Below are 27261 nucleotides of genomic sequence, written 5' to 3' on the forward strand. Positions count from 1 at the left end.
CACTTCTTTTAAGCGGCAATAGTATCGAAGAAGCAACGGCTCAAAGAGATCTAGCGGCATGTCTTACACTTTGGGTCGGCAATTGCAATTCATAGGATTTGCAATGGAAGCGATGCGGGCGGCTTCTATGGTATCGTCAATGCGAGAGATGCGAGCGGCAGGATTGCGAGCAGCAACTCGAGCGGCAATATTTAAAGCATTTAAAACATTGGCGGCAATATGACTCCCCAAATTCCATTGCCAAAAGTGTGTTAAACTTACTGTTCATAGAAGATGGGTCTGCTTCTTTACATGGACACCATATTGGTGCCCTTGAGTCTCTTCCTTACTTTAGTCTACCATGGCTTGTCGTTGCATATCAATGATAAGAAGTTGATGTTGCTCTTCACAGCTTGAGAAACACCGTAATGATCACCAAACTGACCGCTACAATAGCTATTACCCTAAACATCTGCTTGGAAGCATTCACAAACAATACATACAAAGCAAGCCATCTCCAACTCGAGCGGCAATTCTGCTCCAGCAGTAATCAAATTTCTAGACGATTTTTTTTTTTTTTTTTTTTTTTAATAGGGTCGGCAAAATCTACATAATTGTCGGGTTTTTAATTTGAACTTGGTTCACATTAGTATCGGATAGAATGATTGAACTAAGCTAATAAGAGGCGAACTAGGAAACCAAGTGTTGGATGTATTGGGATTCAGCAGAGAGAAGAGAGTCCTATTGGTTTAGTATTCTCTAAATTAGAATTTAAATATAAAAGAGAACTTGATGTCTTAAATACTCACAGACTTAAAAGATTGAGAAAGTTAGGCTTGAGAAGAGAAGAATAAAAGTTCCTGTATTATTATTCACGTTCTTGTTTTACCTGTGCAACAAGGTAAGCTCTATTCATGTTAACACACTTTTTCTTTTTTTTTTGTTTGTTTTATTCATAACGTCAAGTTATGAACAGTAATGGTTTTTTTTTTTTTTTAAAGGAATGTATATTAGGGTTTGGATCGCTGTAGTGATCGCGAGACAGTAAACAAGTGTTTAGATCTTATTATCAAAGAAAGAGAAGGATTAATCGATACTATTCTATTTTTTTGACAGTATTGAAAATATTTGATAATGGAGAAGAATTATAACTTGAAGAGGAGATGGGGTGATAAGGGAGATTTTAATATGAATAGGGTGGCGAAGGGAATTGATGTTGATAGTTTGAGAGCAATGTATGATATCGGAGATGATGTTTCAATTGAGTATGTTGGTAGCGATATCGACCAAAAATGTGAAAAGGATGAGATAATTTTATTGTTTTCACATTTTTGGCTTGGTTGTAGTGTTCCATTTCGGAAATCAGTTTCCGAGTTATTAGCTCGATGGAGAGTACATCCCTTACAATTATCTCCTGGCTATTGGGCTATATTTGCACGTGTAGCGAGAATTTGTAAGGTTTATCAAAATAGTATGTTGTCAGACCTTTTGTTTGAGTTATTGAAGCCTCTTAGGCAAAACAAGGCCTCTTCAAAAAGTTATGCATTGGGATATCATAACCATCACAACCAGAATTATCGGTTTTATGGGATGCCTTCGAACTACAAGAATGCAAAATTGTATGGTTTTAAGATTAAAGGCAATTGGAGGTTCGAAGATATTGATTATCCTAACAATATATCAGGTAAGATATAAACTTAATATTCTTATAATTATAATTTTAAATAGTTAGCATCACATTTTGATTATCTTGTTTTTTTTTTGTTTTTTTTATAGGGGATTTTCTGAAGTTTCCAAATAAATCAGTGTTTAGCAAATGAGATGATAAAAAGAAATTTGTTAGTTTGTTTAGTCATAATGCAGATGTCTATGATCTTTCGTTTCAGCACGATATAGTAGATTATTATCATGATATAGAAACTAGGCTCACTGAATGAGCCTAGGGAATTAGCACCTTATCGTGGCTCAAAGAAGAAAAAGAATATTATTGTGGATGATAGCAAAGAAGAAGATGAAGAAGAAGTAGAAGGAGATGACTCGAGGATAGTGGACAAGAAAATATTAGAAAGAAGAAAAGAAATGTACGTCCAAAAAAGAAGGAAAAGAAAACTGGGGATAACTCAAGTAAAATTGAGGAAGAAATTGATAGTCGAGAACTGGTACGTATATAATATTTCTTTTAAAATATCATATATATGTAATACCTATAATATGTTTTGGAATGATGTTTCATTGTCACAGGTTTTTTGTCTTCCTGTACATAAAACTACTGATGTGCTTGAGATTGATGATGATGATGATATCGGTGGGGAAACGATGACTAACAGTATATCTGGACTTGATGTTAGTGTTGATCTTGTTTCTGTGATTTTGAATAATATTCGTTATTTATTGTTTAATGGTTCTTTTGGTAATGTAGATGGAAAAAGTTGACGATAGTGGAGATACAATGGGTTTAGCTTCTGTTGTCAAAATCAATTTTGGACTGCCAACTTCTTTTGGTGGAAGTAGTATTGGAGTTCCAACACCTGTTGTTGGCACCAATGCTGGTGTAGCAACTTCTGCCAATGGCACCATTGCTGGTGTGTCGAGTTTAGTATCAACTGTTGTTTGCACTAGTGCTGGATTGCCGACTTCTGTTGTTAATACCGATGCAGGTATGTTAACAGAAGTGTCAACGATTGTTGGTACAAATGCTGGATTGCCGACTTCTGCTGACACCGATGCAGGTGTGTCAACCGAAGTGTCTACTTTTGTTAGTGCCGACATCATTGTTGGATCAACTATACCTTCTTCGTTGCAGCCAGGGATGAACGGTTGTTCTACAACACCTATACCCATCACTCCAGACGTGCAAGCCTTGGCAATTGAAGGTTAGATGTTGAATAGCTATTTAAATAGTATTTACTGATTATTATATATTATTATTTTAAATCCTTTTGTCTAATATTTCAGATCCAGAGTTATTGTGTTTGGATTATCAACGAAGTGTAGATTTTGGAAAAACCGTTAATATGTTGAATTCAAAGCTTGCAGAGGTAATTTTTAGTTTGTGTGTGTGTGTGTGTGTGTGTGTGTTTTTTTTTTTTGAGTAACACATTATTTTTTCTATTAGGCGTCGAAGCTTGGGGATTGTGCTAAAGAAATCTTAGAAGCAAAAGAAAATCATAAGATTAAAACCAGTGAATATGCGAGATTGAGTAATATTTGGAAGGAGAGAGATCTCATCTTTCAGGAGAATGAACATTTGAGAGGAGTACTTATGAGAAATGAAGTAGTTTTGCATGACTATGAGATGAAAATGAATATCATGAAAGCTGAAGTGTCGAAAACAGAATCAAGAAATTGTTGTTCTCAAGGGCGAAGGTTTTTGAGTGATGAAGTTGCAATTTTAAAATGTGAGAAATTGGAATTGTCAAAACAAGTTTCTTGATGGTATTGAGGGATTAGAGGAGACTACAAGGTACTATTGGAAGAGAATGCATTTTTGAAGAAGGAGTTAGATGAATGTCATGAGAGGGTGAAAATTTTTAGAGTAGGGTGTGAAGAGAAGGATGATATAATTGAGAAGAATGCAGTTGAAATTAAGAAATCTGGGGCGGTGTTGCGTGAAGCATCGGCAAGTGTTGGACTTTGGAAATCAAGAGATTCTGAGAAACGGGAAAAATTGCAGCAGCTGTCAGATTATTATACTATGTGTTATAGGAAGTTGGAAGATGTATCTCCGTCGGATCTATTAGGTGTTCCAGTTCCAGTGGAGGATAGCATTATGCCGCAACTTCTTGAGTGAAGTTTTTATTCTTTATTGTTATGATGATGTGAGGTTAGGTTACGGTTTTTTCTTTCTCAATTATGTTTCTTTTTTCCACGTACTGTATTCATGATATTTGGTTTTTATCTATTTTTTATTAGATTGGTAATCAGAATAGGTCGGTCTAAATATATAATAGTTGTGTAATCTGGTTTTGAGGTAGGTCGGCAAAATAGATATAAGTATTAAGGATAACGTAATTGGGGTGTCGCCGCCCCCATAATATAATAATAACGTAATGAAATTTGGGGTGTCGCCCCATAGTGTAATGATAACGTAATGAAATTTGGGGTGTCGCCGCCCCCATAGTGTAATGATAACGTAATGAAATTTGGGGTGTCGCCGCCCCCATAGTGTAATGATAACGTAATGAAATTTGGGGTGTCGGCCCCATAGTGTAATGATAACGTAATGAAATTTGGGGTGTCGGCCCCCATAGTGTAATGAATAACGTAATGAAATTTGGGGTGTGCCCCCATAGTTTAATGATAACATAATGAAATTTGGGGAATCGCCCCCCCAGTGTAATGATAACATAAAAAATTTGGGGTCACCCCCATAGTGTAATGATAACATAATAAAATTTGGGGTGTAATGATAACGTAATGAAATTTGGGGTGTCATAGTGTAATGATAACGTAATGAAATTTGGGGTGTCGCCCCCCCCATGATAATGTAATGAAATTTGCATAATGAAATTTGGGGTTTGGTGTCACCCCATAGTTTAATGATAACATAATGAAATTTGGGGAGTCGCCGCCCCCAAAGTGTAATGATAACATAATGAAATTTGGGGAGTCGCCGCCCCCATAGTGTAATGATAACATAATTTGGGATATTTGATCTCTAGTTAAAACGAAAGATGGATCGAATTTTATTGAATTATAAAATGATTACAATGAATGAAAAACAAACATTCAACGATAAAACTTTTTCAAATGAAAAGCATTCCATGGCTTGGCAAATTTTTCTCCGGTGATTCGACGAAGGAAATAAGACCCTTTGGATGCTGGTCTATCAATAATGAACGGTCCTTCCCAATTCTCTGACAGCTTCCCAGATTCGATGAGCTTCTGTTTGCAGCTAAGTACCCAATCTTCTGGTTCAAAACTCTTGAGGCAAAGCTTTTTATCATATTTGTGTTTCATGGCTGCCTGATATTTTATTAGACATTGTAAAGCTTCTTCTCGAGTTTTATCAATTGAGTCTGCCACCAAAGTTAGAGCAGCATCATTGTTACCAGTTTGTACTGCTTCTGTCCTTGTAGTTGGTGCAATTAATTCTGTCGGGAGGACAGCATCCATGCCATAAGCTAGATTGAAAGGGGAAAGATTGGTAGAATGCTTTGGAGTGGTGTGATAAGCCCAAAGCACTGCTGGCAACTCTTTAACCCAATTTCCTTTTGCTTCATTAAGCTTCTTCTTCAAAGTTGAGAGAATCGTCTTATTGGTTGCTTCTGCTTGTCCATTTGCTTGTGGATAATATGGAGCGGAGAAATTATGCTGAATTTTTAGTGAGGCGCAAAATTTGTGAATTTCTTCCGCATCGAATTGTTTACCGTTGTCAGAGATGATGTTAGATGGAATTCCAAAGCGACAAACGATGTCTTTCCATAAAAAACGCCGTACATCTGTTGCTGAGATGTTGACAAGCGGTTGAGCTTCTACCCATTTAGTGAAATAATCAGCGCAACCAATAAAAATTGTACACTTCCAGGAGCCTTTGGTAGGGGTCCCACAATATCCAAGCCCCATTTCGCAAAAGGCCAAGGGGCTTAGAATTGGGTGGAGTTCCGTTGTTGGAAGTTTGCCCATATTTGCATGTTTTGACATGGTATGCATTTTAGGCAAATTCTGTTGAGTGTCTTTGCATGCTAGACCACCAAGATCCTTGAGTCATGGCTTTATGTGCAAGACTACGCCCCCCGAATGGTTTCCACAAAGTCCGGAGTGTATCTCTTCGAGAACTAGATGACCTTGATCTTTGGAAAGACATCCTAAAAAGAGGATCGAAATTATTTGCTTTCCTATAAAGTAGGAGATTTCCTTTAGAATTTGGAATTATGACAAATTTCCAAGCATCTCTCTTAATTTTGTAGGAAAGCGACGAATCCTCAGGTAGAGTTCCATGTTGCAGAAATTCTAAATAAATAGGTCTCCAATCATCTGGTGAAGTGTCACCGTCGATAGATTGGAGATCCAAATATGGTACTTCTGGAGAATTATCTGCTTCGTGGGACTCATCTTCCATATCAACATTGATTTGGTCGGCATCATGTGTGGGTGGAGAATCACTCTCAACACGATGATCGGCCAAACCTTGATGGTCGGCTAAATCTTCTTGAGCTGCTTCCTCTGAGTGAGATTCTGAACTTGTGCCGGCCGATTGAGCTAGCTCTTCTCTTTTTTTTTTCCTTGTTGTTACGGCATTCACTTGCTCGAATTCGAATTTCCGAGATGTCGTCTGGAAATAGCATAGATGAGCAATATATAAGTTTTGAACATGTTCTTCTATGACAGTTATGCTTGGAAAAGGTTGGAAATCAATATAGATTTTTCTTTCATTGTTAACATCAACTGCGGCAGAGAGATAGGCTAAGGCATCGGCATGACGATTATCATTATGAGACCGGTGAACAAAGAATGGATTTGAAATGAATGGATAGCTCATGCATTTTTGGACATATGCACCATCCTATCATTTCGAAAGCAACAAAAGATCCGCCAAATTGATTCGCAACAAGCTTTGAGTCGCTGAATAACTTCGATTTTGTCGCCCCTGTGTCAAGTGTCGTGGATCGCATTGCATAAAGAACCGCTTCATATTCAGCTTCATTGTTTGATGCGCAAAATCCGAGGCGAACAGATTTTTCAATTTTCTCGCCATCAGGTCGGATCAAAACACAACCAAGGCCTGAACCTGATTTGTTCTTGGAACCGTCCGTGTGTATAGTCCATAAAGTAGGGTCGGCACTTGTGGATGGATCGGCCGATCCTTGTTGTGGATTAGGAGGAGGTTCGTCAAACTGCTCTTCCATGGTCGGTATGTCATCGACAGGAAAATCGGCCATAAGTGATGCCATTGCGTGGCCTTTCTCAGATGATCGGGCTTTGTAGATAATTTCGTAGGCACTCAAATATGTTTCCCATTCTGCTAATCGGCTCGAATCAGCATTTCGAAGAACTTTTCTCAAGGGGTATTCAGTGTAGACATTGATGATACGTCCTTGAAAATAAGGCTTCAATCTTCGTGCACTATGGACAAGTGAGAGAGCTATTTTCTCAATCTGTGAATACCTTGTTTTTGGAGCTGTAAGGGTCTTACTTATGAAGAAAATTGGTTGTTCATTTTCATCATCAATGAATAAGACGGCACTCACGCCTATTTCGATCTTTGCCAAATAGATGCCAATTGTTTGTCCGTGGTCGGACTAGCAAGAATTGGCGGGTACTAGGTATTCTTTCATTTTCTGAAAAGCTACGTCACACTCATCTGTCCATTTTGGGGATCCCTTAATGGCTTGGAAAAAGGGGTGGAGCCGATCTGAATATTTTGAGATAAATCTACCCAAAGCGGCTATCCTACCCGTAAGTTGCTGGATTTGCTTCTTGGTTTTTGGTGAGGGCATTTCAGTAATTGCACGGATTTGATCAGGGTTAGCTTCAATGCATCGTTTGGTCATAAGATATCCAAGAAATTTTCCCGATGCTAATCCAAATGCGCATTTTGATGGATTTAGACGCATTCGAATATGTATCAGCCGATCAAAATATTTTTGCAAGTGATGAAGGTGTGATGACTCTTCATGCGACTTGATGACCATATCGTCAATATAAGCTTCCATAAACTTGCCTAAGAAGTCTGAAAATGATGTATTAGTGAATTTCTGATATGTTGCCGGTGCATTTTTTAGACCAAAATGCATTACCTTATAACAAAATAAGCCTTGGTCTGTTATGAAAGTTGTAAGTTCTTGTTCATCTTCGGCTAATGCAATTTGATAAAATCCCATTGAGGCATCCATAAAAGAAATTCGTTTAAACCCTGAAGTGGCATCAACCATTTCAGAAATACGAGGCAAAGGATACGGGTGAACAGGACATTTTTTATTGACATCAGTAAAATCAACACAGATTCTAAGTTTCCCATTTTTCTTAGGGACTGCTACTACATTTGATATCCATTTCGGATATAGTACAGGCCTAATAAAATTAACACTTAGAAGTTTGTCGATCTCTTCTTTCACTTTGAGCTTTCGATCGGGAGCCATTCGGCGAGGCTTCTGACGCACTGGCTTTTGTGTTTTGTCGATATCCAGCTTGTGACATGCAAGTGAAGGATCAATCCCAGGCATTTGTTCGACCGTCCACGCAAACACTGTGCAATTTTTCTTCAAAAGCTCAATGAGATTATCCTGTTCTTTCTTGGAAATTTCCGCTGAAATAAAAGTGGTTTCTTCTTCCTTATTGCCGATCTGTACTTCGAGGAGTCTGTCAATGGTCGGGGGGCCACCTAAACGCTGCTCCATAGCGTTTACCCGGCCAATGGAATTCTGTAATTGCTACTTTTTCCTATCGACATTTAGGATGGTGTTACCCTTGACTTCCGAATCTTTATAATCTTCGAGTACAGACTTATGACACTTCAAAGCTGCTATCTGATCACTTCGAACTTTGCATACCCTACCATCACACCAGAACTTGATAGCTTGATGGAAAGTAGAAACGACAGCTCCCATTGAGTGAATCCAATCTCTTCCCAGAATGACATTGTAGGAGGAGTTACAATCCAAGAGAAGAAAATCAATTGTAACTTCCTTGTTCATTAATGTCACCGGAAGAGAGCATCTACCAACTGATGTTGCTGATGTCCCATCGGGCCAATGATAGGATTTGGATCGAAACTATCATTTTCTCGGGGAGGTTGAGTCCTTTGTAACAACGCTTGTAGATCACACTTGCCGAACTACCTGTATCGATCATGATTTTCTGCACACGATGAATTCCAACAAAAGCTTGTATTACAACGGCATCATAATGAGGATGGTGCACTCCTATCAGGTCATTGTCAGTCCAAATGTAGAGGTCCTTCCTCATAAGTTTCAGTACCCATTCCGTGGAGAAAATCATATCCACTATAAACATAGTGGTGGCTGAGATCAGTGATCTTGGAGTGATTGAAATTCTTGCGCTGGGTGTTAGACATTGAATCAACTCTGGCATGACCGACTTTGATTACATTATGTGCGTAACGACTAAAGCTTGTTTTTCGCTTTTACCCAAAGACATAATCCTGGAGCATACCCTTCTCGATCAAACCTTGGATTCTACCCCTTAGAGATCGGCATTGTTCAGTTTCATGACCAAAATCATCGTGAAATTTGCACCACAGGGATTTGTCACGTGTAGCCTTGGTATCTTCGGAGAGAGGAAAAGGTGGAGATAAGATATTCTTTCCCTTAATCTTCTCATAGATAATAGCGTACTTCTCGTTGAGGGCGGTAAGCTTTAACTCTGGAAGTTTCTTTTGTTCTTTGCCGTTCCATTGTTGTGGCCTACCATCACTCTTGGACTTTTGATCAGTTGTTTGTTGGAACTTCGGTTTTTGACTCTGTTCCTGCGGCTTGCTTATTCGATCCCTATCTCGGTGAACTCGTGCCGATGCATCATCTTCAACTCGAATAAACTGTTGAGTTCGAGAGAAAAGTTCATAACGAGTTGTTGGGACGTCTTTTACAATAGAGTTGTAAATGCCGTCCCTATCATAATTAATGCCTTCCTTGAAGGCATAAATGACAAGAATATCAGATGCATCTGGGATTTCAACAGCCGCTTTCCGAAATCTCGCAACAAACTTACTGAGCTTTTCTTCTTTTTGTTGTTTAATACTGAATAGAGAATCAATATGTTTCGGTTCTTTCCAGTTGTGACGAAAATGCTCGGCAAACTTGTAAGCCAGATTAGTAAAATTGTGGATGGATCTTTCTGGAAGCATGTTAAACCATCTCATCGACTCAATTCCAATGAGTCTGGACGGGAATAACTTGCAAAGAAGAGCATCGTCGAAAGTCCATAAGATCATCTTGTTTATGTAATTAACAAGATGCATCAAAGGATCTCCATCAATCTCATCATACTTTTCGAATTCTAGCTGCTTGAAGTCCTTGTGATGAACAGTTGTTTGGATTCAGAGAGAGAAGGGAGAATCGATACCACTCTCGATAGCAAGATTTCGTATTTTATTCTCTCATGACTCCTTGTCATTTACAGCTTTCAGTATCATTTCGTGTAGACGTCGTTCAGAAAATGGAACATTCTCTTGACGATGGTCACGACCGAACTGTGGACGTTTTGGCCAAGATTTCTTCGGAGGAGGGGCAGTGAGTTCTCATCCACCCGTCCATGCAGGTGAAGGTGACCGAGCCAGTAGTGGAGATCGGTTCCTTCTTCTCCTATGGTGAACATCGGGAGAATACAGACGGAGTGCTGGACTGTCAGAACCATTTTCTTGACCTGTTGCAAGTGAGTCTCCATCTCCATCGCTACCATTGTCAACATACTTTGGCCGACAATGAGCTCTTAGATTAGGACTACAACTTGAGTGATTAGGTTGTGAACTGGAACTGCCTGATGAATAGTGCTGCTGTTGAGATCGGCGCATATTGCTATTGCGACGAGGACTTGCACTAGCTTGCCTACCCCTCCTAGAGTTTGGGGTAGGAACTTCATTGGTTTTTCGTTGGTTGGGTAGTCTATCTTGCCGACCTATATGGATATTTTGCCAATCTCTCTTAGCACGGTTCGAATCGGCAAAACCAGTTTTTGTCATGAGATCTTTTGTGAGTTGGTGATCCCTCACAGGGTGGTCTGCATCTAGGTCGGCAGAGGAGTTTGTGGATTCGCTTACGATTACACTGGAAAGTGTAGGCTTTCGGCGTTGCACATTTTGTTTCATGAAGCCTTTTGTGTTTAATTTCGCCGCGGTTTCTATTAGTCGCGGGGTTTGTACCGAGTCTCTTTGACAGAGATGCTTCAGTGTTCAAACGATCCCAAACACTTTTGCCGTGGAGCCCAATCATCTTCGAGAAGCTGACGCAGCTGTTTCTTCAGATTGTTATTCTTGCTCTCCAATTGTCGGAGACGACGGTCTACCTGAGTTGATGGATCTGGTACGTGAATACCCACTCTCTCAGTCGCAGATGGCCGAGGACCATCGGACTTGGAAAATGAATTTGCAGCAGAAGGTGAATGCTGAACTTGTGCGGTAAAAGGGATACTTTCACCGTTGTTTGTTTTTCGAGAAGCCATTGACGTAACTTTTGTTTTGTGGTTGAGGGTAGGAGCACAGACGGCGCCAAATATGTTTCAGCAAGATTTGCCAAAACACACCAGTTGAGGGTTGTGAGTAATGTTTTTTGGAGATGGTGAAGGAGATGGTGATTGGGGAAAGATGAGACTGGACTTCGGTTTTGAAGTTGCCTACGTACCCAAAGATATTGCTTGGGATCAAGTCTCGATTGCGTAGTCCTGGAAAAATGATGAAGGTTGGATTTTATAGGTAGCATTGGTGATAGTTACTTCCTCGTTCTCCAATATTCCAATCGTGGGAAGAAGTTGAGAACCGGGCGGGAGAACTGTCCAATCATGGGATGAAGTTGAGAGCTGGCGGGAAAACCTGTCGGCCGTGGGATGAAGTTGAGGACTGGGCGGGACATATGTCACCGTGGAATAAAGTTGAGAACTGGCGGGAGAACTGCCACCGTGGGATGAAGTTGAGAACCGGCGGGACATCTGGCCACTCGTGGGATGAAGTTGAGAAACTGGCGGGACATCCGTCGGCTCGTGGGATGAAGTTGAGAATCAAGCGGAGAACTGTCGGTTACGTGGGATTGAAGTTGGAGAACCGTGGAACATCCGTCACTTCGTGGAATGAAGTTGAGTATCTTGCGGGAGAACCGCTACCGTGGGATGAAGTTGGAGAACTGTAGGTAGAACTGTCAGCTCGTGGAATGTATGCTTTCAGCATGGGCTTTTTCATAGATAAGCTCTGAGCATGGGCTCTGAGCGTGGGCTTGTTTATAGTTGGGCTCTGAGCGTGGGCTTGTTTATAGTTAAGCTCTGAGCATGGGCTCTGAGCGTGGGCTTGTTTATAGTTGGGCTCTGAGCATGGGCTCTGAGCGTGGGCTTGTTTATAGTTGGGCCCTGAGCGTGGGCTTGTTTATAGTTGGGCTCTGAGCATGGGCTCTGAGCGTGGGCTTGTTTATAGTTGGGCTCTGAGTGTGGGCTTGTTTATAGTTGGGCTCTGAGCATGGGCTCAGAGCGTGGGCTTGTTTATAGTTGGGCTTATATTGGGCCACATTTGTGGGGCCGGAACAGTAACCTTGTCACAAATTATATAAAAGATTAGAATATTGGAAACACGTCAATAGTTATAGTGAAGGTATAAATAAATTATTCTATACAGATTTACATAACCATTGCATATGTAGTTGAATCAATAAATTTTTTTTTCTAAAAAATAAATAAAATATATGAATTGACTATTACCTTGATGGAGGCCAAGATGTTGTATTGAGGTGAGATTTTTGTTTTCTTTGCTCGATTATGAAGATTGATAGATATATTTATAATTGCTACTTTGAGTGTTTTATAAGGTGTAAAGTTATTGTTTTAGTGTACTTCTTTATTGGTTATAGGATTGGATCCAAATCATGGTTTATTCAAATAATAAATTTAGGTGGCTGGGACTCTTTAGTGTTTTATACGGTGTAAAGTCTTAGGTAAACTTTTTGTTTAGCCCAGCCCATAGCTGGGATTGTTTCATCCATGAATGAATTATATTAGAGTTAAGGTCCATATTATGGTCCTTTATGAATTTGGGCTTTAGGCCTTGGTCCAAAGGATTATTTGAAATAGAATAGAATAGAAACACGTGTCCTAGCATTTTCTAACTTATTAATCTCTCCAGAGACTATAGAAAAAAATACGTTAGTGCTATTTTCCTTTTATTATATGCATTGGTCAGTAGTATTCTGTGCTTCACCTTCAGTAACAGAACAGTGCAAAAGTGAGTTTTCCAAAATAGGTGACTGTTTAAGCTATGCTACAGGGAAGGCAAATTCACCTACTAAAGAGTGTTGCACTACTGTGAAAGATATAAATGACAAAAATCCAGTTTGTCTGTGCTTGATAATCCATTAGGCTCATGATGGAGCCAGTTCGTTCAAGCAGATGGACCTTCAGGAAGCTAAGCTCCTTCAACTTCCTACTGCTTGTAACTTGGTTAATGCAAACATCAGTGATTGTCCAAGTACGTATTGTATTATCTGTCTTCAGTCTTTTGGTTTTGCTTGGTAATAACCACTATGACTTTAGGAAAGTTTCCGCTGTTAACTACTCTTATTGTTGTTGTTGTTGGCAATACTACACATTCTAACTTCTGTTCTTCTTCTTGTTTTTACAGAGCTTCTAAACCTAGCTCCCAATTCCCCTGACATGGGCATCTTCACAAATTCTACTAATTGTAACTTGGTTAAAGCAAACATCAATGATTGTTCAAGTACGTACTGTATTATCTGTCTTCAGTATTTTGGTTTTGCTTGGTAATAATTACAATTATTTATCAGCTTTGCTGGAAGAGAAGGAGCGTGCTGATCAAATTTATCAGGATTTGAGCTCGTTTAAAGACCAAGCAATTCAGTAGGAGAAATTAGTTTCTGTGATAAAGAGTAAGTTTGAGGAGACATTGGGGCAAACACATTTATATGAGGACAAAATAGCCAAATTAGAGAAGACACTTAAGCTGAACATAGAAGAATTGGAGGGAGCAAATAAAGAAATGAAAATGCTTCAAGTAATTATTCAGCAGAAGGAAAACGCTTTATCATTGGTTGTTGCTAGAGAATCTGGGCAGAAAAAGCAAGTTGAATCACTTAGTACATATGTCTGGAGACTGTTAAAGAGTTTGAAGTCATTGAAGTTGAAAGGGAAGCTGAATCAATAAACAACAATCAACAATCAGCATCATCATTGTTATTTTCCAACATCTTGAAAGTAAAGGTTGGTTCCAACATTTTATCACTACCCTCACTATTTCTTCTTATTATTCTTTTCTTCTTCTTCTTATTTTTTTTTTTCAGTGTTTTTTGTTCCAATTCTTCGTCTTCTGTCTGGGGTTCTTCTTATGTATTTTCTTTTTGGTTATTTTTCTAGGAAGGGTTATTCCCAACCCAACCCACTTAACTTAATCAAAGTACAACACAACAATGGTGATTTTTTTTTTTTTTTTTTTGTGCAATGTGCAGGCGTTTATGGAACTATGTTGCTGGTGGAAAAGAACAATCATGGAATTCATTATAAAGGTTAGTTTTATGTACCTGTCAAATAGACATTGCAAAAAGAATGAAAGAATATTGAAAATAAATAAAATAAGTATATTGTTGTACCGTTAAAAACAAATAAATAAGAACTGTGCTTCATATATTCTTGACGACCGCATGCTATAGGTAACATCTTCGCCCTGAAATCCATGAAGGCACTTGCATGTAGAAATTTTTTGTCATTTATATCCATGTACGTAGTTGTAAATATACGCTAAAAACTTTTATGTTTGTATTGTTTACCTGTTTCTCTTTGTCATGGGAGATTGTTGAATACTTCTAGATAGACTATGTTTTTTGTATGCTCGTACAAATCACCGTCTCTACTGTCTAATAATATCTTTAGTCCTTCACATGAAGTTACACGTGAAACAGCCACATATAGTTGTCCATGTGAGAATACCTGATTTCTTAGGTAAACTCCAACACTTGTCAGCGTCTGTCCCTGGCTTTTGTTAATTGTCATGCAATAACAAAGCTTTATTAGATCTTGTACGCCGCATCATAATAAAAAGGCCATTTTTTTTTATCAGACTTCATCACAATTCGAGGGATGGTGTGTCGATCTCCTATGTTACTTCCAGTAATGATCATAGCTTCAAGCACAATATCTGACAATGTAGTGATAATAAGTCTTGTTCCATTGCATAGTCCCTTGCTTTGGTTTATGTTTCTGAGAAGCATTATAGGAGCACCTTCTTTTAGTTGTAAAGAATGATTGGCCATACCATCCAGTTGTAAAGTGTTTAGGAATTCAGTCGGATACAAAATGTGTTAATTTCCAATCCCATCATTTGCTACACATAACGTGTCTGCACTTAAGAACTCATGTATTTCGCCGGGAACAAAAGAGAGAACATATGAATTTATTTCGTCAACTGATTCATTTGTAGGAGTTAGAATGCACCTAGCTCTCAAGTAGCAAGCTTTAGAATATTTTTTGGAAAAATATGTGTAGATAGTTTCCACAATTTCATTTATACCGTCTCCTGCTGAATGAATTATAAGGTATTTTGGGATTTTCACCCAGTTAGGTTCTTCACCTTCACACAATGATCGACTTGGAAGTTTCCCATCACCAATATCTAGTATCCATTTGTTGAATTCAGCATCTGATTTGCTAGATTCTTTGTTTCGCAAACGCATATTTATGGTAAGTCGAGAAATCCTGAAGTGGCGCCATAAATACTGTTAATTGAAGTAGATACAATTGTTTCTCTTAATCCTTTCTCTACAACAGCCAATGTTTGTCTGAAGTCACCTCCAAAAACCATTGTTTTCCCTCCAAATGGTTTGTCCTTTAATCTTATATTAGTCTCTGACATTATGTCTCTGAAAGTGGCATCAACAGCTTCAAAGTCATTTTTTTTACTCATTGGTGCTTCATCCAATATGATTAGATCAGTTTTCTGAATCAAATATGTCAAGTGGGTGTTTCTACTAATATTGCAAGTGCTGAAGTGGTCTTGTTCAATTGGAATTTTAAACCTTGAGTGAGCAGTCCGTCCACCTGGTAAAAGAAGTGCTGCTACACCTGATGAAGCCACATCAAGTACTATCTTCCTCTGTGATCGCAGCCTTGCAATTAGTGTATTCCATAGATAAGTCTTTCCTGTACCACCACTTCCATATACAAAGTAAAGACCTCCAGTATTTTCCTGAACTGCATTCATGACAACATTAAAAACTTCTCTTTGTTCAACATTCAATCCAAGATGAAGCTGCTCAAATTGTGTGGAGAGAGTAGCACAATCATAATTTAACTCCTCTTGTATCAGTCTGTTCTCAAGTGCATTTGGTTTTGGAATATCAAAACTAAATTCTTTTAGAGTTCGACCGTTTTCATTCATTAGAATCTCAACTTCACAAAGTGTAAAATTTTTTAGCTCTTCTTGAGATAAGGTAAGGTTATCATTACCTTGTTTTACTTGCTGTAATCCAAGTATATTGTCTGAAAGTAGGTCCCAATTCTTATTCCACAATTCAACCGAATCTGATACCTCACAAAATAATAGAAGCGTCACAAACAATTGTCGCAATGAGTTACTATTAGACCACTTTTCTGCATCTTGAATTGCTTTATGCCATTCACCGTCATCTTGTAGTAGGCCTAGTGCACTACATGCTGATTTGTAATCTGGATGAGTTTTACCATTCATTGTTCTAATGTCTACAAAACTTTTGGCACCCTTGACTATATTTAGAAGCATACGCATGTAAAAATTTTCACCTTGTGTTGGATGTGCATAATATATTCTACCAATTTTTAGTCCCTGTTCTCTTTCTGTCCAGACCTGTAGAAAGTAACAGATTGTAATAAATCAGGCCTAAAATATAGTTCAAATATAAAAAAAAACTATTTTAGAAGCTAGAAAACAGTTTTGTACAAACCTTATCATCTTTGTGCCACACAAATAATAATGTAAAGTCAACATACGTCAAATGTCTTCCTTTCTCATTAACTTGATTAGTGCGCATCCACTCTGTGAACATAGTCCTCTTTGATTTGTCTTTTTCAACAATTTCAAAGGTATCTTCATTATCATGAAATATAATATTTTGATCATTCTCAAGATGGAAACGCATCCTTTCAACAGATGGATATCGGAATTGAATGTCAAATTTGAAGATTCTCCAGCTTCCTTCTGAACCGCATTACATAACGACAAATCTAGATAGTGCTTGATTTCATCAACTTCATGAATAGTTTTTCTTTTATCCTCATCATATTTCAAATTTTCTTCAATGATGCCTGTAGCCCTATCTTGTCCTTTTGATATATACCTAAACAGATATTTAACCATTCGTGTGCGGTTGCAACATTCAACGTTGATGTGGCACTGAAATTCTTTGCTAAGCGCTGGGTTGTAAGGAAAAACCCATCCATTGTCGATTTCAACAGAGTTTTTATCACCTACCATGGCAGTTCGCTTGTTGTTTCTCCTTCGATACACAGCAAAACCTTTTTCATCAAATGTTGTTTCACTGCAAAACCTTTGGATAATGTCTTGAACATTTTTTCTTATCATTCATGCACGAAGAACCCCTTTTCTTGTTTCCACACGGTCCATGAATCATTGTACGGACTATAGTTTCATATAGCAAGAGGTCTGCTTCTTTGTCTGGCAATTCTGCTGATATTAGTTTGTCTATATCTGTTCCGTTTTTTGGCTTGTCATCCGGATGTAGAAAAAGCAAAATGTGGGCATGTGGCAATCCTCTCTTTTGAAATTCTATGACATACAATACTAACAAAAGAATAAAACATAGAATTTGTTAGTAAACAATGGTTATGTAGCAAAAACAAAAACATGGAATTTGTTATGCAATATTTATAAGGTCTATAGTAATAAACATTGAATTTTTTTTATAAACATATCATTCATGATTACTTTTTTGTTCAGGACTACGCTGACTTTCAAAACATTTTATATAGAATCTATCCAAGTAATATGAGTTGATCTAAACAGGTACACTTTCTTAGACATTACTATGATTACAGTGTTTGGTTACATACCTGCAATTACTCTACCAAAATGTTCTCCCTTGCGCAATTTTTTCATTATACATTCCAATTTTAACTTGAATGCTCTACAACCAACGTCTGGAACGTCATGCGGATTTAGGCCAGGGTTTAGTTCTAGAAAGCTTTTAATTTCATCCCAATTGGGATTGCAAGTGACTATTATAAAAAGATTAGGTGGCCCAGCCCATCTACAAATGGCAATGGCATCCTGATATGTCTGCACCATGTATCTGGGACCTCCTGTAAACGATGATGGAAGGATCAAACGTTTCCCAATTGATGCTGCTGACGTATCACCTGCAATTCAAAGTGAAGTTAGGTAAAATTTTATAATGTTTTAAATTAAGGTAAATGCTATTTATTTGTTCTTACTATAATACCTGCTGTTACTGCATATATCAAATTGATGTACAATTCAGATATGATTGTTGCTTGGTTCATACGGTACCAATGTAGACGCTGATCTTCCATACTTGTATAACCGTCTACGATGAACGATAGACGAAGACGCCCCAATCCATAATGTAGGACCTTCTTTAATTCTTTTGTGTAGTCTGAATGCATAATATTCCCTCATGGTAACCATATTCCTTGTTTTAGTATCCGTATTCCTTGTATTCCCTTCAGTTTCACTCTGACTTTTACTCCTATATAGGATCCCAGGTCTATAGCCATCTTCACCACGTGGGAATAATATAGGATACTGCAAGGCCATAAATTTGGGATGTAACTCATTTATTCTTTCAAGTCCACCACCTTGTGTTTCAACAATTATATCTCTATAATCAGTAACATCAAATCCATCTCCCATAATCAAAGCCGCTACTTCAGTTAAAGTAGGCAAATTATATTGTCTGCCATCACTTTGTCGATTATTAATAAGTCTTAGACGAACTGGTACTATATCATCCTCTTTAAATCTGTCTCTTGCCATTCTAAATGATTGTACAACTTTATTGTATTTATCAAACATCTGTATTAACCCATCAACAATTGTTGGATCTGCACTTTCCTCGTCTGGAGGTATAGCTTTCATTCTATTGCATCTTTCATTCTCAGTGTCATAGATATATAATTGAGCAAACTTAGGTGGGTGGTTTTCAATTGGTAGAAGTGAACCAATTTTATGATGATTCTGGCCGCTAATTCTGAAGGCATAAGGCCCCCCCACCATTGTTTAATGTTTTGTCTATCTCTCCACCTGCAGAAGTCAATTGGAACATGCAGTTGTACGTTCGTATACACCTTTGAAAATGTGAAGATCTCCTTCCTCCTTGTAAGTCCATAAGTTGTCTTAAAAATGTAGGCACCTTCTCCAAAAGTGGTAGCTGAACTTTTCCATTCTGACAACAAATGGAAAATGTTGGAAAAGCTGATTTTCCCTTATTATTTCTTTCACCCTCCCACACAATTGCTCCACAGTAAGAACACTCTCTAGTAGGTGGTCCAAAGTTATGCACACCTAAAAAAAAATAGTAAACTTTAAAATATTTAATATTAAAAGTTTAACAGATATATACCAATATAGAAAAGGTTTCACAATTAGCTTATAATATTGTTACCTCTACTATCAATATATGCATTTAGCTCTTTATCAATGTTTCTATGCTTTCGGATCTCTTCTTGTCTACGCGTAGCGGTTGTACTTTTAGATGTAGATATCCTTTTATGATGCATTGAATCAACTAATAGAAAATGATTTAGATTAGTTTTTATTGGAAATACATAAAAATTTAACAATAATGGTTATGTAAAAAAATCTACCGTTATTTCTTTTTCGTGCCAAAATTCTCCATCTGTTATAGCGAGCAATCCTAGCATTTTCTAACTTATTAATCTCTCCAGGGACTGTATAGAAAAAAATACGTCAGATATGTGGGAAAAAAAAGTGTCGTCAAATATGTGAAAAAGAAAAAGTGTTGAAAGAAAAAACCACAGAAAGTTAAAACTTGATCTTACCTCCACAATAAACATTTTTTATTAGCTTTTGTAGAACGTCATCTCTATGTCTGTCGGTTGTGTCAGTCTCTCGCTGACCATACATTGTGCTACCATCACAAAAAAAAGTATATGTTGGTGAGAAATAGGTTTCAAGATAATAAAAAAAGTGTGAATCAACTAATAGAAAATGATTTAGATTAGTTTTTATTGGAAATACATAATAATTTAACAATAATGGTTTCGTAAAAAAATCTAGCATTATTTCTTGTTCATGCTAAAATTCTCCATCTGTTATAGTGAGCAATCCTAGCATTTTCTAACTTATTAATCCCTCCAGAGACTATAGAAAAAAATACGTCAGTGCTATTTTCCTTTTTTGTTATATGCATGGGTCAAGATGAGTATTCTATGCTTCACCTTCAAGAATGAGCGATTGCAAAAGTGAGTTTTCCAAAATAGGTGAGTGTTGCACTACTGTGAAAGATATAAAGGACAAAAATCCAGTTTGTCTATGCTTGATAATCCATTAGGCTCATGATGGAGCTAGTTCGTTCAAGCAGATGGGCCTTCGAGAAGCTAAGCTCCTTCAACTTCCTAACTTTTTTGAAACTTAGTTAATGCAAACATCGGTGATTGTCCAAGTAATGCATTGTATTATCTGTCTTCAGTCTTTTGGTTTTGCTTGGTAATAACCACTATGACTTTAGGAAAGTTTCAGCTGTTAACTACTCTTATTCTTGTTGTTGTTGCGTAACTACACATTCTAACTTCTATTCTTCTTCTTGTTTTTACAGAGCTTCTAAACCTAGCTCCCAATTCCCCTGACATGGGCATCTTCACAAATTCTACTAATTGTAACTTGGTTAAAGCAAACATTAGTGATTGTTCAAGTACGTATTGTATTATCTGTCTTCAGTCTTTTGAGATATGCCTGCATTAGGAAACATAATCTGGTTGAATGGGGACTTTTTCAACACCTATATTAAAACATTTGCATCCTATTTCTGAGGAATGGATCATTGCTTGTACATAGAAAGAATTACAGCGGGTATACATTTAATATTCAACAGACCATACCACCCAACTCATATCTCGACTCTTTCCTAGGTCTTTAATGTTGTTGATCCCCTTGGAGTGACTGGAACTGTTAATTAGGTTGTGCATCTCTACCGCATTACCTCTTCATGTCTATATTCCTTGTGTGATCGTCATATTTGAGTGAAGTATTGAACCTATGTAGATTTCATGGTGTCTCTTGAAACTTTCACGGGTCTTCTCTGGCTCGCTATTTTCCTTTCCTTGGGTTAATGCATCTAGTTTATGAAAGGGAAATACTTTTTTTTTGTACTCTTAATTACCTCTGATTCCCTTTTTTATGCGATGCATATGGTTGCTATATATTCATTCCCACGATATCATCTGAACTGCACTCAACTCAACTTTCTAGATATAACTCGACATAAAAGAAGAGCTCATTGAATCAGTGTTTATGCTAATGCAGGTGTTATATTGGAAAGTATCCCAATAAGGTTTTAATAGGCATGGTGGGTGGCAAGGAAGAAAGACAGGCTGATGGAGACTTTCCCGAGCAACCTGATAAGTCTATGCCTTCGCCTCAGGAGGAGGTATTGATAGGTTTATTTTGTTGATTTGCATGTGCTTTTGAGGAGAAAAAGAGTGTTGCACTACTGTGAAATATATAAAGGACAAAAATCTAGTTTGTCTGTGCTTTATAATCCATTAGGCTTATGATGGAGCCAGTTCGTTCAAGCAGATGGGCCTTCAGGAAGCTAAGCTCCTTCAACTTCCTACTTCTTGTAACTTGGTTAATGCAAACATCAATGATTGTCCAAGTACGTATTGCATTATCTCTTCAGTCTTTTGGTTTTGCTTGGTAATAACCACTATGACTTTAGGAAAGTTTCAGCTATTAACTACTCTTATTGTTGTTGTTGCGTAACTACACATTCTAACTTCTATTCTTCTTCTTGTTTTTACAGAGCTTCTAAACCTAGCTCCCAATTCCCCTGACATGGGCATCTTCACAAATTCTACTAATTGTAACTTGGTAAAGCAAACATTAGTGATTGTTCAAGTACGTATTGTGCGTAACTACACATTCTAACTTCTGTTCTTCTTCTTGTTTTTACAGAGCTTCTAAACCTAGCTCCCAATTCCCCTGACATGGGCATCTTCACAAATTCTACTAATTGTAACTTGGTAAAGCAAACATTAGTGATTGTTCAAGTACGTATTGTATTATCTGTCTTCAGTCTTTTGGTTTTGTTTGGTAATAACTACTATTATTTATCAGCTTTGGAAGATATCAGCTTTGCTGGAAGAGAAGGAGCATGCTGATCAAATTTATTAGGATTTGAGCTCGTTTAAAGACCAAGCAATTCAGCAGGAGAAATTAGTTTATGTGATAAGAGTAAGTTTGAGGAGACATTGGGGCAAACACATTTATATGAGGACAAAATAGCCAAATTAGAGAAGACACTTAAGCTGAACATAGAAGATTTGGTGGGAGCAAATAAAGAAATGAAAAGGCTTAAAGTAATTATTCAGCAGAAGGAAAATGCTTTATCATTGGTTGTTGCTAGAGAATCCGGGCAGAAAAAGCAAGTTGAATCACTTAGTACATATGTCTGGAGACTGTTAAAGAGTTTGAAGTCATTGAAGTTGAAAGGGAAGCTGAAGCAATAAACAACAATCAACAATCAACATCATCATTGTTATTTTCCAACATCTTGAAAGTAAAGGTTGGTTCCAACATTTTATCACTACCCTCACTATTTCCTCTTATTCTTCTTATTTTTCTTTTCTTCTTTTTTTCTTCTTCTTCTTATTTTTTTTCCAGTGTTTTTTTGTTCCGTTATTTTCCAACATACCCTCAATATTTCTTCTTATTCTTCTGTTATTCTTCTTTTCTTCTTCTTCTTCTTCTTTTTTTTTTTCAGTGTTTTTTTGTTCCAATTCTTCGTCTTCTGTCTGGGGTTCTTCTTCTGTATTTTCTTTTTGGTTATTTTTCTAGGAAGAGTTATTCCCAACCCAACCCACCTAACTTAATCAGAGTACAACACGACAATGGTGATTTTATTTTTTATTTTTTTTGCCTATGTGCAAGAGTTTATGGAACTATGTTGCTTGTGGAAAAGAACAATCATGGAATTCATTATAAAGGTAAGTTTTATGTAGCTGTCAAATAGATATTGCAAAAAGAATGAAAGAATGTCGAAAATAAATAAAATAAGCATACTGTTGTACCTGTCAATTAGTAAATCTAACTATGTTGTACCTGTCAATTAGTAAATTTAACTATTTTTGTCAATTAGTAAATCTAACTATGTTGTACCTGTCAATTAGTAAATTTAACTATTTTTTCTGTATTATTTTTCAATAGGAATAAAGTACCTTACCTCTGAAGGAGTAATTGAAGTTGTTGATTAACTAATTGAAGCTTCAAGTTTGATGATAGACGCAGGAGGCTCTTTCAAAGAGTTCTTTAAGTCTAAGAGTTTAAGGCCTTTTCAAGTTTGAAGAGTTGAGGGTTCTTAAAGTTTGAAGTCCTTGAAGTTGGTATTTAGGAAGTTTGATTGTTAGGGTCGGAAGGTTTTTGTTTTATTAGGATTCATAGTTTATTAGGTCGAAGGGTTTCTGTTTTAGAATCAATTTATCTGTTTTAATGTTCCGTAGTTCTATCACGAATCAAAATTGTGATTGGCGTCTAATTGGTTTGTTCTTAATATATGTATCTCAAGAACATCCAAACAATCTCGACAACATCCTGCGTCCAATGAAATTCAGAGCAAGGATCAATTTGTAATAAATCAAAATACTGTCCTGATTTGTAATTAATTTTGTGTACCAACTTGAAAATACTGCTGACGTGGCCTCCTGAAAACACATATGAGCATTTTCGTCCACTGTGCAATAATAGATTTAGATTACTAGCTCCTAAATGTAAACTTCCTAAGTGACGCATCCGTAGTAACAGAGGAAAGAATTGACTGGTAATTTTACTTTAAATATTTTGTTTGAATTGCATTTTGCATATTGGGCAATGGGCATAGTGAAGCTTTTCAATTTAAGGAGCGGAGATTTTCTCGTGAAATTCGTGGGGCTACCGCATCCAATCATAAAAACATCTTCTTTGTAGTTACGTTTTATATATAGTCCAAACATCACTACGATTTAATCACAATAAAATTTTGGACAAAACTTTACTTCGATACGCATGCGGGTAATGGGGCAACTACTATCCTACAACCACTTGGCGCTAATAGGCTCATTATGTCCCTATCGTGCAACTCCTCATCTTTCTACCTTTGCCCTTTGTCCTTTGCTTAACGTGTTTTACACTGGTTTGTACCCCTCCAAGACGATTGGAGCTAGACCTAGTTTTGGAGCGCCCCAAGAAATTCAAAACTTTGGATGACTAATTTTTGGGATACCTCCAAAACGATTGGAGCTAGACCTAGTTTTGGAGCGCCCCAAGAAATTCAAAACTTTGGATGACTAATTTTTGGGATACAAGAGGATGACTAATTTTATTTGAAACTATATAATTAATCTACTACTAAATGATAGGGTAGTCGTGTTTTCTTTTTCACATCAAATCAACATAAATAAGAATTAATTTATAATATATTTAATTAAAAAAAATGAGAAACAACTCAGCTTTCGACACAGATAAAATAGTTCAAGAAAATAATAATAATAATAATAAATAAATATAAAAAAGTACAATTGTGTCGAGAATCGATATGAAATTTGACATTACTTCATGAAATGATAATATGTCCTTGGATATGTTCAAGTCTAATTTGATTTTTGAAGAAGTCATGGGACTTTATTGTTGTGAAATGACACTTAGTCATTTCCTGAATATTTGAACATTGAGATAATAGTCAATCTTAGTTGACTTAGATGTGTAGTGGACTGTGGACTAGTGGTATTGCTCAAAAATAGGAAAAATCCATCGACTTAAACTCTTTGAGGTTCACTTATTAATGAAGCTGGGAGAATTACTTTGAGATATACAAAGTCGCTTCTCGAGGTAAGGTGGTCTAGGTAGCCTAGGGCCCCGGAGTCATAAACCATAGAAAACTAGAAAAGACCCCACTCAGTTGAGGTGCAGTATGACTTTATAAGTTTTGGGCCAAGTTTCTGCACAAATTTCAGATAATTTGGATCAAAACAGAGACTATGGAGGGTGGAACTTGGACGGGATAGGAGTTAGGACTTCAACATTACAACTAGAGGATCACACTACTATTTGTGTGTAAATGACTATTGAACGTATGTATTTAACAAAAACAGTAGCAAAAAAATCCTTAATTAGTAACATGTTTTGCTAGCTATATTTCATTTTTACTTAGGGCCATATATCAAAGTGTGCCTATAACCATCACAATCTCAAGGCTACCCCTGGAGAATGGAGATAGATCACATTGCAAAAAAAAATCACCTTTTATAGAAGGGATACAAGTTTTAAGAAATTAAGAGAAGTGGACCTCACTGTCTATTAATGAAGAAATTCAAATATATTATTGTCCTAAGGTGAATCAAGGCCCAAAATATCGATATCAATGAATATATCGGTGTACCCAAAAAAACCGATATATATCGGATATATCTATTTTTTTGGTGATCAGTCCAAACTATTTAAAATATCGGAAATATCAGATATATCGGAAATATCGGAAATATATCGAAAATATATTGGAAATATCGGATTTATATTAAAGAATGGTCAAAAAGTCAATCGATATATATCGATTATATCGGCGATATAAAGTTTTATATCGGAAATTCCGATATATATCGGAAAAAAAAAGAGTTCTATATTCGGTGGATATATGTCGGAAATATCGATATCGGTGTACCAAAATACCGATATATATCGACGATATATCGGATATATCGGCAATATTTTGGTCCATGAGGTGAATAACTTAAAAATTACAATTTTATGAAAAGCACTCTAGGAAATTGATGTGTGCAAATTACAATTTTGTCCTACACAAATAATTAGATGATAGTGTTTTATCCTCCAATGAAGCCAAAAGTGAAATTATATATAGAATATAAATAATTAAATATAAGTCTGAATAATATTTCTAGTTGGATAGGACGTGACTTTGGAATGAAAATGACAAGATATAACATGATTGATAGTAGTTAGTAGGGTTGTTCACAAAAAAAAAAATGAAATCGTGAAACCAAACCAAATCATTGTTTTGACTGGTCACAGAAGTTTTGGTTTAGTTTTCAGTTTTTAAATTAAAAAACCGAGTGGTTTAGTTATGACTTCGGTTTATAGTGTAAACCGACCAGATTGTATAATTTATGTTGAATTAATATATATCTCTACCTCTATTAGTAGCTACTATATTTAACCTAGCCTCTTAAATTCGTCTGGGTATTTTTCTTACGCATAATACCCTGAATGAATAATTGAATCAAAACACTCAAATACTATTAAGAATGACTACTTGGTCTTTTTATGTTTTTGTAAATTCTTGGTACCCATATTGTCCTTAAATTAAAGCATTGCTTAACACTTTAAATGGGAGTAATTGGTCATTTTATGTGTTAGTGAATTAAAATACCAAATCCACACCATCATTTGAATTGTATGCACTGTAAATGCCAAATTTAAGACAGACTTTAATAAGCCTAATCGCTTTCTCTTCCCAAAAACCATGCTTTACATATATTATTAACATACCCAAAAACTCTTTTTCTCTCTGAACATTAAACAAATTCAAAGTTTAAAAACAAAATGTAACCAAAAGGTGTGAAGTGTAAAACCATCAACTCTTCCTTCCCAGGTAGCTATCAATCTCTCCACACCTTTTGGCTACATTGTTTTTTATTGAACTATTGAAAAAAAAACTCTCTTTGTTGCAAAATCAATTGAATGAATTCAATTTCTTTTATATTTTGAAATTAGATTATTTGTCTTTATGCTATTGTGCTTATTTGATGTGAAACGATTTGGGTGAAGATGGTGGCAAATTTCAATTATGTTATCATTTATTCTAGGTTGAAACCCTACCTTCAAGATATTATCTATTTTCAAATAGTCTGATTTAGTGCATACGCATGGAGAAGAGTATTTGAAACAACAATTTTTTATATAGTTAAAAAAAAAATCTGATTTATTCCACCAAAAGATCATAGCAAGTAATTTTAGATATAACAAGTATATACTCAGAAAAAAAAAAAAAAAAAAAAAAAAAAAAAAAAAACCAATATGATTTTTAAAAACAACGATTTATGATCAAATTACTTGCTTTGAAATAGTCAAATTATTTGGCGAAATAACTTGGGTACGATTTTGGTATTTGCGGATTTTAATAGCATGGGTTTTGATACTTTGTTTAATTCTTTCTATCATTTAAGCTATATATGTCTTTAAGTCATCAAGCTTTGCACACATACACCAATGGATCAGTCTTTTTGGAGAACTCGCCTTTCTAAAAATACTCTGCTGGGTATGTCCCATTTTTTCTTTTTATGCATGTGCATGTTTTTGTTAGTTTGTTTTGATGAAATTAGGGTTGATTAAATTGGCAGTTGAGGTATTATCAAAGATTTTGTCGAATCTAGAATGGAGTA

General features: G+C 36.6%; 4 protein-coding genes and 2 long non-coding RNA genes across 6 annotated transcripts; 4 read left to right on the forward strand and 2 right to left on the reverse strand.

Annotated features, from left to right (window-relative positions):
* The first annotated feature begins 1113 nt into the window (after positions 1 to 1113).
* On the forward strand, positions 1114 to 3769 carry LOC147525592 (uncharacterized). Its single transcript, XM_086579998.1, has 7 exons — positions 1114 to 1244; positions 1326 to 1437; positions 2221 to 2343; positions 2399 to 2852; positions 2935 to 3017; positions 3095 to 3345; positions 3430 to 3769. The coding sequence occupies exons 1-7, from the start codon at positions 1114 to 1116 to the stop codon at positions 3767 to 3769; spliced, it is 1494 nt and encodes a 497-aa protein (XP_086436124.1).
* An 8953-nt stretch (positions 3770 to 12722) lies between these two features.
* Positions 12723 to 18125, forward strand: LOC147525593 (non-specific lipid transfer protein GPI-anchored 1-like). The gene is made up of 5 exons (XM_086565394.1): positions 12723 to 13099; positions 13253 to 13348; positions 13416 to 13848; positions 14094 to 14150; positions 17573 to 18125. The coding sequence occupies exons 1-3, from the start codon at positions 13021 to 13023 to the stop codon at positions 13490 to 13492; spliced, it is 252 nt and encodes an 83-aa protein (XP_086421520.1). The 5' UTR covers positions 12723 to 13020; the 3' UTR covers positions 13493 to 13848; positions 14094 to 14150; positions 17573 to 18125.
* Positions 15317 to 16754, reverse strand: LOC147525594 (uncharacterized). Its single transcript, XM_086580010.1, has 2 exons — positions 16560 to 16754; positions 15317 to 16462 (listed from the first exon to the last, which is right to left on the reverse strand). Exons 1-2 carry the CDS (start codon positions 16752 to 16754, stop codon positions 15317 to 15319), a joined length of 1341 nt encoding a protein of 446 aa, XP_086436136.1.
* LOC147525595 (uncharacterized) lies at positions 17151 to 18868 on the reverse strand. The gene is made up of 4 exons (XM_086580022.1): positions 18184 to 18868; positions 18075 to 18083; positions 17686 to 17991; positions 17151 to 17416 (listed from the first exon to the last, which is right to left on the reverse strand). Exons 1-4 carry the CDS (start codon positions 18866 to 18868, stop codon positions 17151 to 17153), a joined length of 1266 nt encoding a protein of 421 aa, XP_086436148.1.
* A 2718-nt stretch (positions 18869 to 21586) lies between these two features.
* On the forward strand, positions 21587 to 22442 carry LOC147525596 (uncharacterized). Its single transcript, XR_015198286.1, has 3 exons — positions 21587 to 21703; positions 21788 to 21882; positions 21950 to 22442. It is a non-coding gene; the product is annotated as an uncharacterized LOC147525596 (long non-coding RNA).
* A 147-nt stretch (positions 22443 to 22589) lies between these two features.
* Positions 22590 to 23514, forward strand: LOC147525597 (uncharacterized). Its single transcript, XR_015198292.1, has 2 exons — positions 22590 to 22818; positions 23039 to 23514. It is a non-coding gene; the product is annotated as an uncharacterized LOC147525597 (long non-coding RNA).
* Positions 23515 to 27261: the final 3747 nt, after the last annotated feature.

The sequence above is a fragment of the Coptis chinensis genome, chromosome 1, assembly GCF_015680905.1.
Source record: "Coptis chinensis isolate HL-2020 chromosome 1, ASM1568090v1, whole genome shotgun sequence".
Lineage (NCBI taxonomy): Eukaryota > Viridiplantae > Streptophyta > Magnoliopsida > Ranunculales > Ranunculaceae > Coptis > Coptis chinensis.